Genomic DNA, 13,046 nt, shown 5'->3' with positions numbered 1-13,046 from the left:
TACTATTGCTGGGATTTGTAGTCCTCTGTAGCTGGTGTTATTCTGCGTTGCGCCATATAATCATTATACAGCACACCGCAGAATACCAGCAGCTATAGAGGACTACAACTCCCAGCAATAGTACATTATACAGCGCAACGCAGAATAACACCAGCTACAGAGAACTACAAATCCCAGCAATAGTAAATTATGGTATAATGTACTATTGCTGCGATTTGCTGTATTCCTCTATAGCTGGTGTTATTCTGCGCTGCGCAGTATATTCATTATACAGCACACTGCAGAATACCAGCAGCTACAGAGGACTACAAATCCCAGCAATAATAAATTCTACAGCGCAACGCAGAATAACACCAGCTACAGAGGACTACAAATCCCAGCAAAAGAACATTATAGTATAATGGACTATTGCTGCGATTTGTTGTATTCCTCTGGGATTTGTTGTCTCCTTTTAAGCAGGGGTTCTCAACCTGTGGGTCGCTGTGTGATTTCTGCTGTGCTAGGTGAGAGTCCTCCTCAGCCCTCTCCTAGCGCAGCAGTGTCAGTTCTACTGCCACGCCACCAGATGTCACTGCAGCAGCCCCGTCATCCCTAAATTTTACCGTTGGGGTTCACCACAACTTGGCAAATGTTACCAAGGGGTCCTGGCCCTAGAAAGGTTGAGAACCACTGTTCTAAGGGCTGCTTTAATAGTTTTGCTTAATAAAGAGGATGGCAGATATTGGGCTACTACTTTTCTATTCTGTTTTATTGTTATTTATTATACTTGGTTGTAGTTTAATTGGTGAAATGCTACCCAAAATTAGGTAATTCCACCGAAAATAAATTACAGTGGTGAGATGTTTGTCCTGGAGATTACTGGTCTTCAACCCCACAGTAGCCATTATAAGGAGTTTATATTCTACCTGTTGGATTTTTAATGTATGTTGTGGAAAAAACAGGAGGAGTGGGAAAACACTAAGGTGGTTAGGAAGACCCAAAACTCTAAAATGGGCTGGAAAGAAGCCAGGAATTTTGGTGGGGAGATCTCACTGATATGGATTCCTCAAGATGTATGAGCCCGTAGATGCCTCTCCAGACTCTACCTATTACTGTTTTGGGTGGAAGTAAGTTGTGAAGGGGCTTAAACAAAATTCTTCCTAGGATCTTACTTAGGATATTACACTCTATCTAAGCCTTCTTTCATTGTACTATACATTTTAGGACTGTCCAGCCAAAACAGGGACATAATGGACAGTTAACAAAACCACTACTTGTCTCTGTTTGGTAACGAGTACAGGGAAGAAACTATTTAAACTTTCTAGGACCAAAAAAACTATAGTAGTATTGTGTTTTAACATTTGTAACCTTTGCAAGCCCTGGCAGTCATCTGGCTCTTCCGCAATCCTGCGGCAGCTTGTTGGTCCCTTGTGATAGTTACCAGGATAGATTTAAAAAAAGTCAAGTGTAATTGAAAACTAATTTTAGGGCAATATTTACCTTTTAAAGTGATGAGCCTTAAAAGAGAACTATGACCTAACCTTTATTTTGCCATAGTTCTCCTCAGGGTCACTGGAGGACATATAGTAATGTCTTCCTGTGACCCAAAACTCATCATATAGCAGGCTACTGCCCGCTATATGCTGACAGCCCAGAGCCGCGCTGCAGCCAGGACGACTCTCCAATTTAATTCTACTTTTAAAGATTTTGAATGCAATGCCTGCTTACGATTTGGGTATTGTAGTTTTTTGCTGTTTGGGGAGCACATATGATTTTTAGATTCAATAAATTAATTGATTATTAACTGGACACAGTCTTATATTTTCCATTGAATAATGTGGAAATATATTCCGTTCATTTTTTTTAATACAAATTTCTTAAAACATGTTTTTAAATATTGCGCAACATCATAAAGTTTTAAATAAAATTCATAAACCCTACCATCTTTTTATTTTTTACAAGCTCTGCTTTCAGAAAATATATAGTTTGGAGGTCTCTAGTCAACAATGTGCATTTTAGCATGCTCTTTGGCTAAAAAGAAATTGGAAAAATTGGTCTGACAGTGAAAGGGCGAAAGTATATTCAAAACATATTTTTATTATTCAGTAAAACTGGTATGCAAAGATTTTTATAGAATGCATATAAATCATGTTAGAGCAATGGTACATGCCTGTAGAATAAAGTTAGAGTGGGATACCTGTTTTTATGCGGTTATATGCCATCAGGATGATATTCACATTATTGAGTTGTAGCTTTCTTTAATCAAGGTTGGTTTTCCTCTGTCTCTAGCAGTCTCTTGGAGAAATGCAGCAGCTACAAGAGAAAACCCTAGTTTCCCCCATACCTGACTCTCCAGGCTTTCTTCAAGGCTCAAAGGAATCTGGTGGAAGCAGCAGCAAAAACTCCTCTTGTGACACAGACGACTTTGTTATGGTGCCTGCACAGTTTCCAGGTTATCAAGGTTTGTTTGTTACACTTGGATAAAAGACGAGAGACTAGCATTATTTAACATAAATGCCTATCAATGCAGTGAAAGGTCTCCATTTGGGTAATCTGTCAATAATTACCAGAAAGGTCATGTTGAACAATCTTGTAGCTTGTGTTAAACATGATAAGGCTGCAGCTTTTCTTCAATTGCGCTGTTGTGCACCGCTATTCCTAGTATGCTGTCACTACCTTGTGCACTTTGGGAGTTGTAGCAGTGACGTGCGGTACCTCTTGCTCGGGGTGAGGCATTCCCCAGCCCCGCCGCCCAAAGCCCCACCTCCTGTCGGCCGAAGCTCTGCCCCCGCCGGCCGAAGCCCCGTCCCCAAGCAAGTGTAAAGGAGGAGACAGGGAGGAGCCTCCATGTCCCTCACTTGCTCCTCACCGCTGAAGCTCCGTGACAGGTTACACAGCGGGGAGGATTTCCCTGCTCTGTAACATGTTAGATGCCGATCTGAATGGAGAAAAAGGTGTCAGCTTCAGACCTGAAGCTGACAGCTTTTTCCTCCATAATTCTAGATGAGGCTCTGCCTAACCTGCCTCCCCTGACCGCATGTCCCTGAGTTGTAGTTAAGCAGACCACAAACTACAGCTGCAATACCTTGTAAATGTGGGCAATGACTTGTGGTTGGGCATCCATACACAATCCTACTGGTTAAAAAAATGTTTCACTAGCGAAATTCATAAAAGGTTGCCTGTTGATTTTGAGTATGCATGCCTGTGTGCGCTGCAGACAGCTGAATAGCAGCCTGGTTGAAAGTCTTTTCTCCTGGTATCCTTCACCCAAGGATATCTAACAAGGTCTAGAAGGATCACTAATAAATCCTGCTGACATTACCACAAGTCATTGACAATTTGATGTATGTTGGTACTTTGAAGCAGGGTCACACAGTTTCATGTAAAATTAAAACATTTTTTTTAATATACAATGGGGCAGAATTGGAACTCTTTTTATTGTCATAGCTTTCCCTGCTAGTGAGATTTGCCTGGTAACCACTGTCACTAAGATAGAAAATGAGGGAAAATCCAAAATTTTTAGTTGTCGCTAGCACAGCGGTAGAGGTGAAATCTTCCAATGTGTTCAGGTGCCAACTGTTTAAGAAGGGATTTCACTTACATTGGAGAGATTTCCTCTGACGTACTGTTGTGTCTTAGGGACAGCAAGTTAAGGAAAATCTCTCCAATGGGACACGAATGGCAAAATACCTGACATGAGTTTGAACCACTTCCTAGTTTATCCAATGTGAAAAAAAATGTTTTGGCTTTAAGTATATACGAAGTAAAGTTTAATGCATTAAGCAGAATGATGGTGTTATTAAAATCCTGCCGTGTACCCAGCCTTCAAGGAAGCAGAATTCCATTGTCTTAATAAACTTGGGAAATGCATTCTAAGCCATTAGCCTATTTTCCAACAGATCAACGGTTATGTAAATGTAATGGCAGAGGTTCTTCACACTCTTTTCTGGATGCTTTAATTTGCACTTTAGTTAAATAATTTAATGTTTATGACGTTATTTTCCTGCCTAACAAGATGAGCCCAGGGCAGGAAAATGAAGCATAAAGCATACTTCCAAGTAATCCAGAGGCATTTTGTGAAAAGCTATGTTTAACTGCTGCATTTAAGAGCAGCTGTCTTCCCTGTGAATTTCCTTTCAGTAGCTGGAAAGGGGTTGAAAACAAAATGTACTGTGATAGGCAGAATGAAGCATGCAGGCTAATAGGACAATTGTGATGGTTTTGTTGTTCTGCTTGTGCCCCAGTGATCTGCATCGTTATGTGGTACTAGCTAATTATTGCAGCTCAGACTGAACATAATAATTAAAGTCTGGTTTGTTTCCCAGGCAATTATAACAAAGAACTTGCTTTTTTTTTCCCCCCCCTCCCCGTGCAAACCTCGTGAGATTAGTTGGCAGGTGTGATTTTCTAGGAATTAACAGTTTGTCCAGGGGCTAGTTGGAGATCTTGGAAAGATTTCAAATGTTTCTAAGGGCCTTATTCTGTCAAAAGTATTATAATACTGCATATAGCTAAGAGTGAGTGGCTAGTACAGTAGAGTTCAGAAGATTTCTAACTGTGAGCATGTGAAGGCAGCTTAAGGGTAGAATCAGCTAAAGAACATTAGTCACTCTAAGCTGACCACACACTGGCAGATTTTTGTTCTTGGTCAGAACATTAGATAATGCCATCAAAGACTTGACAGATGTTCAAAGTTTCATTTCACTTTAACACCTGATGTTGGAAATGAATAGTGTTTCATGAACGAAAAGCAAATTCACTGTTAAAATATCGTTCATTCGGGAAAGAATTTCCATCATGCTGCTTTTTTCGTCACTACTGTCGAAAATGACCGTTGATTCACTCCCCATTAACTATTAGAAAGTTAAACAAATATTTTGGAAAAATATTTTTTTCAAACAAAATTGTACTGGTGTATAGCCAGCATTACACAGTTGGCTTATATGTGATGAATGCCGTTTTGCAAAGGAAATTACCGAAAAGTTATCCTGCAGAGTTGGCTAACTGGTGCACTTGGCATGTGGAGATTTGCCACCAGTTGATGAGCTTCAGTTTTAGGTCACTACATTGCTTGGACCACACGCTGTCTAGTTTTTGTCACACAGAATAGCCCAATACCATCATATGCAGTGATCTTACCCCAAAGCATCCAGAGAACACTTTGGCATGACACCATTTAAAACCCAAAACTGAGAGAGCAGGCATTGAAGAGAAAACTTCCCAGGTTATTATAAAACGTATAGCCAGGCTTTGTGTAAGGACAAATAGAGCTGAAAACAATTTTGATTGCCTCTGAGTCTGTAACAGTTTTATCTAACACCATGTTTTTGATATTGAAGGTGATATTGCTGAAGCTGCTACAAGCAAACCTACCCAGGATACTTTAATGTGTAGTGGGTAAGCTTACTCTTCACTGATTTAGTGTTATGTCTCTTGTAACTGATTTGATTCACTACAAATGATTAAATAAATAATAGAAATGGTTGCACATGATTCATGTTATACTGACCTCTGTGGTGTAACGCTGTGTTAATATTTCCTATTAGTTCTTTGCTGACATCAACTGGCCAGGAGAGCCGAGCTCGAACTCCTTCCCCTACACCACTTTATAGCTGCTCTCCCAGCACGTCCAGGTAGGAAAGATCACCCTTCTGTTTTGGTAGAGATAAAATATATGTTTCCTAGAATTGTCATAAAGTATAGCGATAAAGCGGTTTCCTTGCCTTATTTACTTGCCTTAACTTACTTAGATTTACTTAAACTTCAGAATTATAGAAGTTATAATATGATGACTTTGTTGCTCTGTTCTAGACTGCCTCAGACATCAGGAAGCAGGTGTGGCCAGTCAGTGCCCATTCCAGTACCAAGCCAAATTGACAATTATCGGAGGATAGAGCAGAACCTGCACTCCCCCACCCAGTACACCCCACAGAAGTGAGTGTATATATTGACTATGTGTGATGACAAGATACTAGCACTGTACTGCTGTACAAGATTGCGCAGTTTACTTATTTATCAAATTACTTGGTGATTACTTCTTTTCTGCCACTTCTGATGTGTTTCCAGGTGTAAAATATTCTTTATATTTTAGTGCATGTATACGAAATGTATTTAAGTAAACTTTTAAATTGGTGCTTCTAGATCTGGTATGGTGAGAAAGTCCAGCAGTGCCAGTCCAATCAATTTCATGAGGGCTGGAAATTCTCCTCCGTTCCCTGTAGAGTACGCCATTGCTCCAACTACAAGAAGGCTTTCGTTTGGAGGGGCGAAACCATACATTCCCTCTCCACAGGGTAAGCCAGCACTGTCACATTCAGTATTCGGTTTCTGGTTCCAGTTCCCATCAGGGCACTTTCACATTGATTTTATTATGCTTTCCAAGCCTTCATACAGGCACTATAGTTTCATGCCACAACCGCTAAAACTTTCTGGGACGTTATTTGGCTTCCATATAATGCACCTGTACATTATGTATAGTATGGCTGTGCTTGATAGATTACGGCTTGAGTAAAGGTAAAGAATATCATAAATGTTGAATGTATTCTGTAAAGCACTGCAGCATATGTTGGAGCTATATACTTGCATTAAATAAAGTACACAGTCCCAGATTTTTGTGACATAAAACAATAGATTAACACCTTTTAACCAATTTAACTTGGTGAAAGCCATTTTTACCCAGTGGTACTGTTAAGGTGGCCATACACTGTGTGAATTTCGGCCAGTTCTTGAGGAAGCTGATGGAAGGAGGCGGTTGGAAAATCTTTGTACGAACAAGGCTGGCAGTGCTGCTGACTCTGTTTTGGGTATGCTGACAGCGGCCGGCTGCCGCTGGTAGAATTCAAAAGAAACCACGGGGATTTTTAGTTCAACACGTGCATAGCGTTGATGGAGGAATCTGCGCTATTTTTTATGTTGCAGCCCGAGGGTTAAACAAAACAAAAAAGAGCCGTTTATGGCTAGCTTTAGACTTTTCTTGCCTTATTACACAATATTCCCAGGATATAGCTTAATTAGGCAAAAGATGTACACATTTAAGTGTGGCTGTTGGTGTTAGCATGTTGTACTTAGAATATATTTTAATACCTATCAAATTAAATACATTCATATTTTTTTCAGTGGGGACTATACCTGAGCAACCGGTGCAAGACTTTAGTAGCAGTCCTGGAGGGGCTGAACACAGAAACAGGAGTCCTGTCTATGGTATGCTTAGCAAAGCTTTCAGTAGGTTTACCACTTCTGAATGATCATTTGTGAATACGGTCGTTGATGTTTAAAACTGAACACTGGACAAGCACGTGAGCGCGTAAATTTAACTTGTTGTCAGCCTCTTGCAGTTCTAGATCAGCAGAGCTCATAATGGGAAAGGTGGAAGCAGTACAGGGAAACATTCAGTGCTCATGTGCTAACAAGGAACATACTGAGCTCATCTGCCTGCTACCATCCTTCATTGTCCAGTCACAGTGTAGAGAAAGGACAAATCTCTTCAGACTGGATCTCAGGACTGGATAGACAGGAATGGAAATTATTGGCAAGTAAAACAGCTCCCTGGAGTTTAGCTTTAAAACAGGAGCAAAGTAAAAGTGAAGGTATTGCCTACTACAGCAACATAGCTTTGCTTTAATTGCCAACACTGTAGAGGGAACAGTATATGGAGCCATGGGCTCCTTTTCTTTACTGGTACTTTTGGGGCTTTTTTGGCACTTTTTATGGCTATTTTTTTTTTTAAAGCTCAGTGAACATAACACCTAGTTAATTGTACTTCATTTCCATGTCTGTTTATTTTCCAGTAACCCTGTCTTAAAATGTACACAGGCAAGTGTTGTCTAGCATTTGAGCAAGTTTTTACATTTCCTTATTAAAGGCTTCAGTAGAGACTATAATTGAAAACTACATAAGATTTTATTGTTTGCTAAACATGCTGTGTCAGTGGCATTGTGAGTCACCGAGTGAGTCAGCCCTTCATTCAAGCATGCACAGGCACATTTGCTCTCAACAGGCACTGGTATTTTTCCAGCACCAGGCTAAGGACAGTTCAGGTGAAGTTCCTTCCAGATTGCTTTGCATGATCAACAGTAAAAGAGAATTTAAAGCTGAACTGTAATCTACTTAATATTCTGCCTTCCCTGGACATCCCCCCTCATCATTATGAATTTTTAAATAAAACCATTTCATTCTCATTACATACTTTATTTCAGGCCCAGTTACATAATCCCTGGGTCTTTGTGCTTCTCTATATAATGCAGGCAGATCATGAATGAATGGAGGGTCCGGCAGAGTACTTCAATACTCCTCTCAAGAGCCCTCAGCCCTGATGCAAGCAGTGTGCTGGCTCTTGAGAGAAGTTATTCAAATATCAAGATGCCTTCATGGGTGGATGTCGGTCTAGAGCAGTGGGCATATCTAGGCATTTGCATGCAGACTGACCTTGGTAATGTCCACATGTAATGCTGAGCCTCCAAGATTGATTGAAAAGACTGAAATCCAATGAATAAAAGGGATGGGAAAGAGTATCCTGCAGCCAAGATGTGCTGCAGATTCTAATGCACACTGTAAAAATTTCAATTTCAGTGCAGGAGAGGAAAGGAGAGGAGCCTGTACAACTTTGCAGGGCAAAAGGAAAGGCTGGCGTTCCGTTTTAAAATCAAACTTGTAAAGAACAATGAAATGTACAATCAGATCTTGTAGTTTCATTTTAGTAAACATGTAGACAATCCTCTTGGTTTACATTATTAATTTATTAAAATGCAGGTTATCTATATTTCCCAGGTGTTCCAGCACAGAGCTCTTGTGGAATGGGATCTCGTCACAGCGCTCCTAACTTGTCAGATTTACAACCGTGCCGGCAGAAAATCAAGAAACAGCTATCAGATCCTATGATGCCCAAAGGCACCCACACACCACAATGTTCACCCCAACAAATCCATAATATTCAACCCACACGACCTCTCAGGTCCTCCCCCAAGTTATCTGAGTTCATGCAGAGAAGCCCCCTTCCTACTATACTGGGTTCACCAACAAAGGTGAGAAAGATAAAATTGTAGGCTAAAGCCATTGAAGTCATTGTTTGGACCCTAAAATATATGACTCACAGTGCATTTATCTTTGTAATCTGTAAGTGCACACCAAACAAACAAAAAAAAAACCCCAAAAAGAACCTAGGACCCCAGCTAACTTCATGACTTACTTTTGACAGATACCTTATAGGCTAGGTTCACACCTAGGCGATTGAGCTGGTGAGCCGAGTGTTTTTGTTTGTGCGATTTTGCTTTGAAAACCACTCGGTTAATGCTCAGTTTCAATGCATAGAGATGTGTATGGAACCCAAAATGCGCGACAACTGCCCAAAAATAGCTCCTGTACCTTTTTGCACGACAGGCGATTTCGGCCGTGCTATGCAAAGCAAAGGTGTGAACAGCCTCAATTGACTTACATGCACATCTGTTTTGTTGGCCAATCAGAAAGCGGGGGGCGTGTAATGACACACTACCCGGCTTCCTGATTGGTCGGGGAGCCGGCTCCATGCTCCCTCGTTACAAGTGACGAGGGAGCATGGAGCCGGCATCCCAGGCAATCAGGAAGCCGGGCAGCGTGTAATGACTCGCTGCCCGTCTTCCTGATACCGGAAGCTCAAGTACCGGGCCAGGCATTGGAGCATTTGGGCAAGTACGGGTATTGGTATCGGTGCATCCCTAATCGGGACCATTGACACAGAAACGTAAAGGTCACAAAGCATTGCATGCGTGGATTTGACAACTTTCTATATACTGCCCAGAACTGTTGCGGGATATATACTTCCCAGAACTGTTGCGGGGGAAAAAATAAATGTCTTATTTTATTAACCTTCTTGTTCCAAGAAGAAGGTTAGTCAACTGGAATCAATAATTGAACATATTTGTCATTCTCTTTTTGTTTTCCCTGTTGCAGAGTATATCACCATTTGAGTTCCCCAAGGGAGGTAGCTCCCAAAACTTGCTAACTCTTCTCACTCAGCAAGGAATGATGGTCCCTCCAACCAGGAACAAGACTCTCCCAGACCTGAAGAATGCAGTTCAGTACCAGTACCAGCAACCTGGTCTGGGCCTACGTCCTGTGGAAGAAGGGAAAGGTCCTTTCGGCAGGTAAACCTATAGGCATTATAGGCCTTTTTTTTATTTGCATTAGAGGAATTTAGGCTAAATGGTTTATGCGATGGTCACCATCTCTTAAAGCCCACCCCCACACTTTTTTTTCATTACTTTGACACATACCTTAAATCCCAGTAGTCTTTTTATTAAGCCAGGTGTTGATTACCACTGCAGATGTTTTTTAGTTAATTCACCCCGAATTATACAGATACTTACACTTTAGCGTTGCATATACTGTAACTTTTTAGTTCTCAACCTATATTTCCATTTTTCTTTTACCTCCATCTGAGTGTCATTTATGGCTGGGCTAAGGCAATCGCAAAAAGACCACCCTGATGTTTACAGCTAATAATGATCTGCAGAGAATTTCCAGCACAGTCAATACTAATTTGGCATCAGAGATGCACTTCTCTGGTCCCAAAGGGTATAGTGTAAACTCTGATAACCGGTAACTCTAACTAATTAAATGGCAAAACTTACAGAGTTATTCACAAAAGGGTGAAGAGTTTGGAGAAGACAGGAGAAGTGAACAATCTAGGACAACATAGCTGAACTGGAAAGTGAGCTGAATTGGAGAATTTTTCCAAATCAGCTATGTTGTCCTAGATTATTATTATTATTACATAGTATTTATATAGCGCCAAATGTTTGCGCAGCGCTTACAATATAAGGAAGACATTACAATTACAATACAATTCAAGACAAGATGGTAAGGAGGGCCCTGCCCCTGAGGGCTTACAATCTAAAAGAGGAGGGGGAAATGATACATGAGGAGGTAGCTGTGTGGGGATGAATTATTTGAGAATGTGAAGGTTCAGTGGTTAGGTCGAGGTGGGATAGGCTTCCTTGAAGAGATGAGTCTTTAGGGAACGCCTAAAGGCAGTCAAGGTGGGAGATAGACGGACAGGTTGGAGTAAAGAGTTCCAGAGGATGGGAGAGACTCTAGAGAAGTCCTGGAGGCGAGTATGGGAGGAGTGGACAAGGGAGATGGAAAGCAGGAGGTCAATGGATGAGCGGAGGGGACGGTTAGGGTGATACTTTGAGACAAGGTCTGAGATATATCAGGGGGCGGAGTTGTGAATGGCTTTATAAGTCACTGTTAATATTTTGAATTTTATCCTCTGGGCGAGTGGTAGCAAGTAAGGAATAGTGGCCGTTGTTTTTAGCGGTTATTAGGTCATTGGTGAGTTTTAGGAGGGCTGTTTCAGTGGAGTGTTGAGGGCGAAAGCCGGACTGAAAGGGGTCCAAAAGGTTGTTATTAGCCAGGTGGCAACTCAGGCGGTTGTAGATAAGGCGTTCTAGTAGTTTAGAGGTGAATGGGAGTAAGGAGATAGTTCTGAAATTATTGCGGTTGGTAGGGTCCAGTGAAGGTTTTTTGGGTATTGGGGTGACTAGTGCATGTTTGAGAGGGGTAGGAAAGATTCCAGTAGAGAGGGAAAGATTGAAAATGTGAGTAAGAGAGTCTAGGATAGAGCAAGGGGGTGACCGAAGTAGTTTGTTCACTTCTAGTAGATTGTTCACTTCTCCTGCCTTCTCCAAACTCTTCACCCTTTTATGAATAACCCTGTAAGTTTTGTCATTTCATTTTCCTTCACCTATGTGTTTATACTGTACATCCTCCTGTTAATTTATATAAAAAGATCAGATTGTCATTAGTAGTCCTTTTAGGATTTTATTAGATCAGTAGGGTGAAATAAAAGTAACATCAGTTGCAGTGGAAAGTCAGAGGTTGTTTGGATGGTCGTCTCCAGATTTTTCCTCCATTTCTCGGGACACAGGTTTGTGATCGGGTAAATAGAAGCTGGTATAGAAGTGTGGTTGTGTACATCTCAGGTTATTATCAACTGCACTGCTCTAAATGCTTGTTCAAGGTATATGAACTCTTATTAGTGTTCTAAAATAATTCCACTGCCAAGTATGGCTAGATTGCCTCGTGCTCACATGCTGATAATATGTACAGGTATCTGCACAAAGCAATTTTATTTCAAAGCGAAGAATTGCTCACAACTAACATTAACCTTAGCAGACCATTTCTTTATATACAATGTTGTTTCAATATATTCACCTCAAGTGACTTGTGTATCTTAAAAGCAAGAATGTTTACCTTTGTAATCTATCATATTTCCTAAGCTTAGAGGGAACTTTAACTATAGCTCAACTTTAGCTATAAACATATTTATAGCGTACAGCAATCCCTTCACATGTTTAGCTCTCCAGTATGTAGTTCAGTTGGGTTAATATATGTTTGAGTATATACATGATTGTTTTCCAACAGGTCTCTCAGCACTGGCAGACTCACAGATCTCCTGCTTAAAGCAGCATTTGGAACACAGGCTACAGAGATTGGGAGCACAGATAGTCTCAATGCAGAGAAGCCCATGGAAATAGCAGGTGGGATGCGACTTCTTTATAATGTCAAATCTTTGTGTTTACTATAGAAACGATATCTACCCTTTATTTTCTGTTGGTTTAAAATGTATGCAACTGTGCAAATGTTGCTTTCACTGAAAAAAATGACTATGATTTACTTTTTTCTTTATGCCATTTATAAATTAAGCATGTTGCCTAAAGATTTGCTCTTAGAGAAAACTGTATGCACTATACTCGGAGTGTATGCACCCAATGTTTCCTGCAGATGTATATGTCATCCTTTGCCTTTTGGACCACTTCCTGTACCATAATATGCTTTACCTAAGTTGACATAGCAGGCAGCTTTCATCTCCAGGGCTTACATTACTCTTAAAGCAGCCCCCAGTGGGTAAGCAGGGTGACATTCTGAGTGATTTAGCTTGTTGCCAGGTGCTTGTGAACTGGGTTTTGTGACTGCTGAGAACACAAACACCTTTGTTGTGAGTTCTTCTTACACCCTATCACTGCAAGGTAAAGCATTTAATCATGAACTCTTTTTTTCAAGTTAAAATGGCATTTTTCTTAAAAGAAAAA

At 40.7% G+C, this 13,046-nt stretch overlaps 1 protein-coding gene across 1 annotated transcript in view; it reads left to right on the top strand.

Annotated features, from left to right (window-relative positions):
- ULK1 (unc-51 like autophagy activating kinase 1) overlaps positions 1 to 13,046 on the top strand; it is a 91,243-nt gene that overhangs the window by 68,834 nt on the left and 9,363 nt on the right. The window contains exons 14-21 of the mRNA XM_018558357.1: positions 5,319 to 5,376; positions 5,526 to 5,612; positions 5,791 to 5,913; positions 6,121 to 6,272; positions 7,096 to 7,179; positions 8,746 to 8,999; positions 9,904 to 10,097; positions 12,379 to 12,494. Of these exons, the coding sequence (XP_018413859.1) occupies positions 5,319 to 5,376; positions 5,526 to 5,612; positions 5,791 to 5,913; positions 6,121 to 6,272; positions 7,096 to 7,179; positions 8,746 to 8,999; positions 9,904 to 10,097; positions 12,379 to 12,494 (1,068 nt within the window). The remainder of the gene's footprint in view (positions 1 to 5,318; positions 5,377 to 5,525; positions 5,613 to 5,790; positions 5,914 to 6,120; positions 6,273 to 7,095; positions 7,180 to 8,745; positions 9,000 to 9,903; positions 10,098 to 12,378; positions 12,495 to 13,046) is intronic.

This window comes from Nanorana parkeri, unplaced genomic scaffold (assembly GCF_000935625.1).
Source record: "Nanorana parkeri isolate BGI_ZX_2015 unplaced genomic scaffold, ASM93562v1 scaffold334, whole genome shotgun sequence".
Taxonomy (NCBI): Eukaryota; Metazoa; Chordata; class Amphibia; order Anura; family Dicroglossidae; genus Nanorana; species Nanorana parkeri.
The sequence above is the reverse complement of the archived record's forward strand: the minus strand, read 5'-3'. Positions and strand labels throughout refer to the sequence as shown.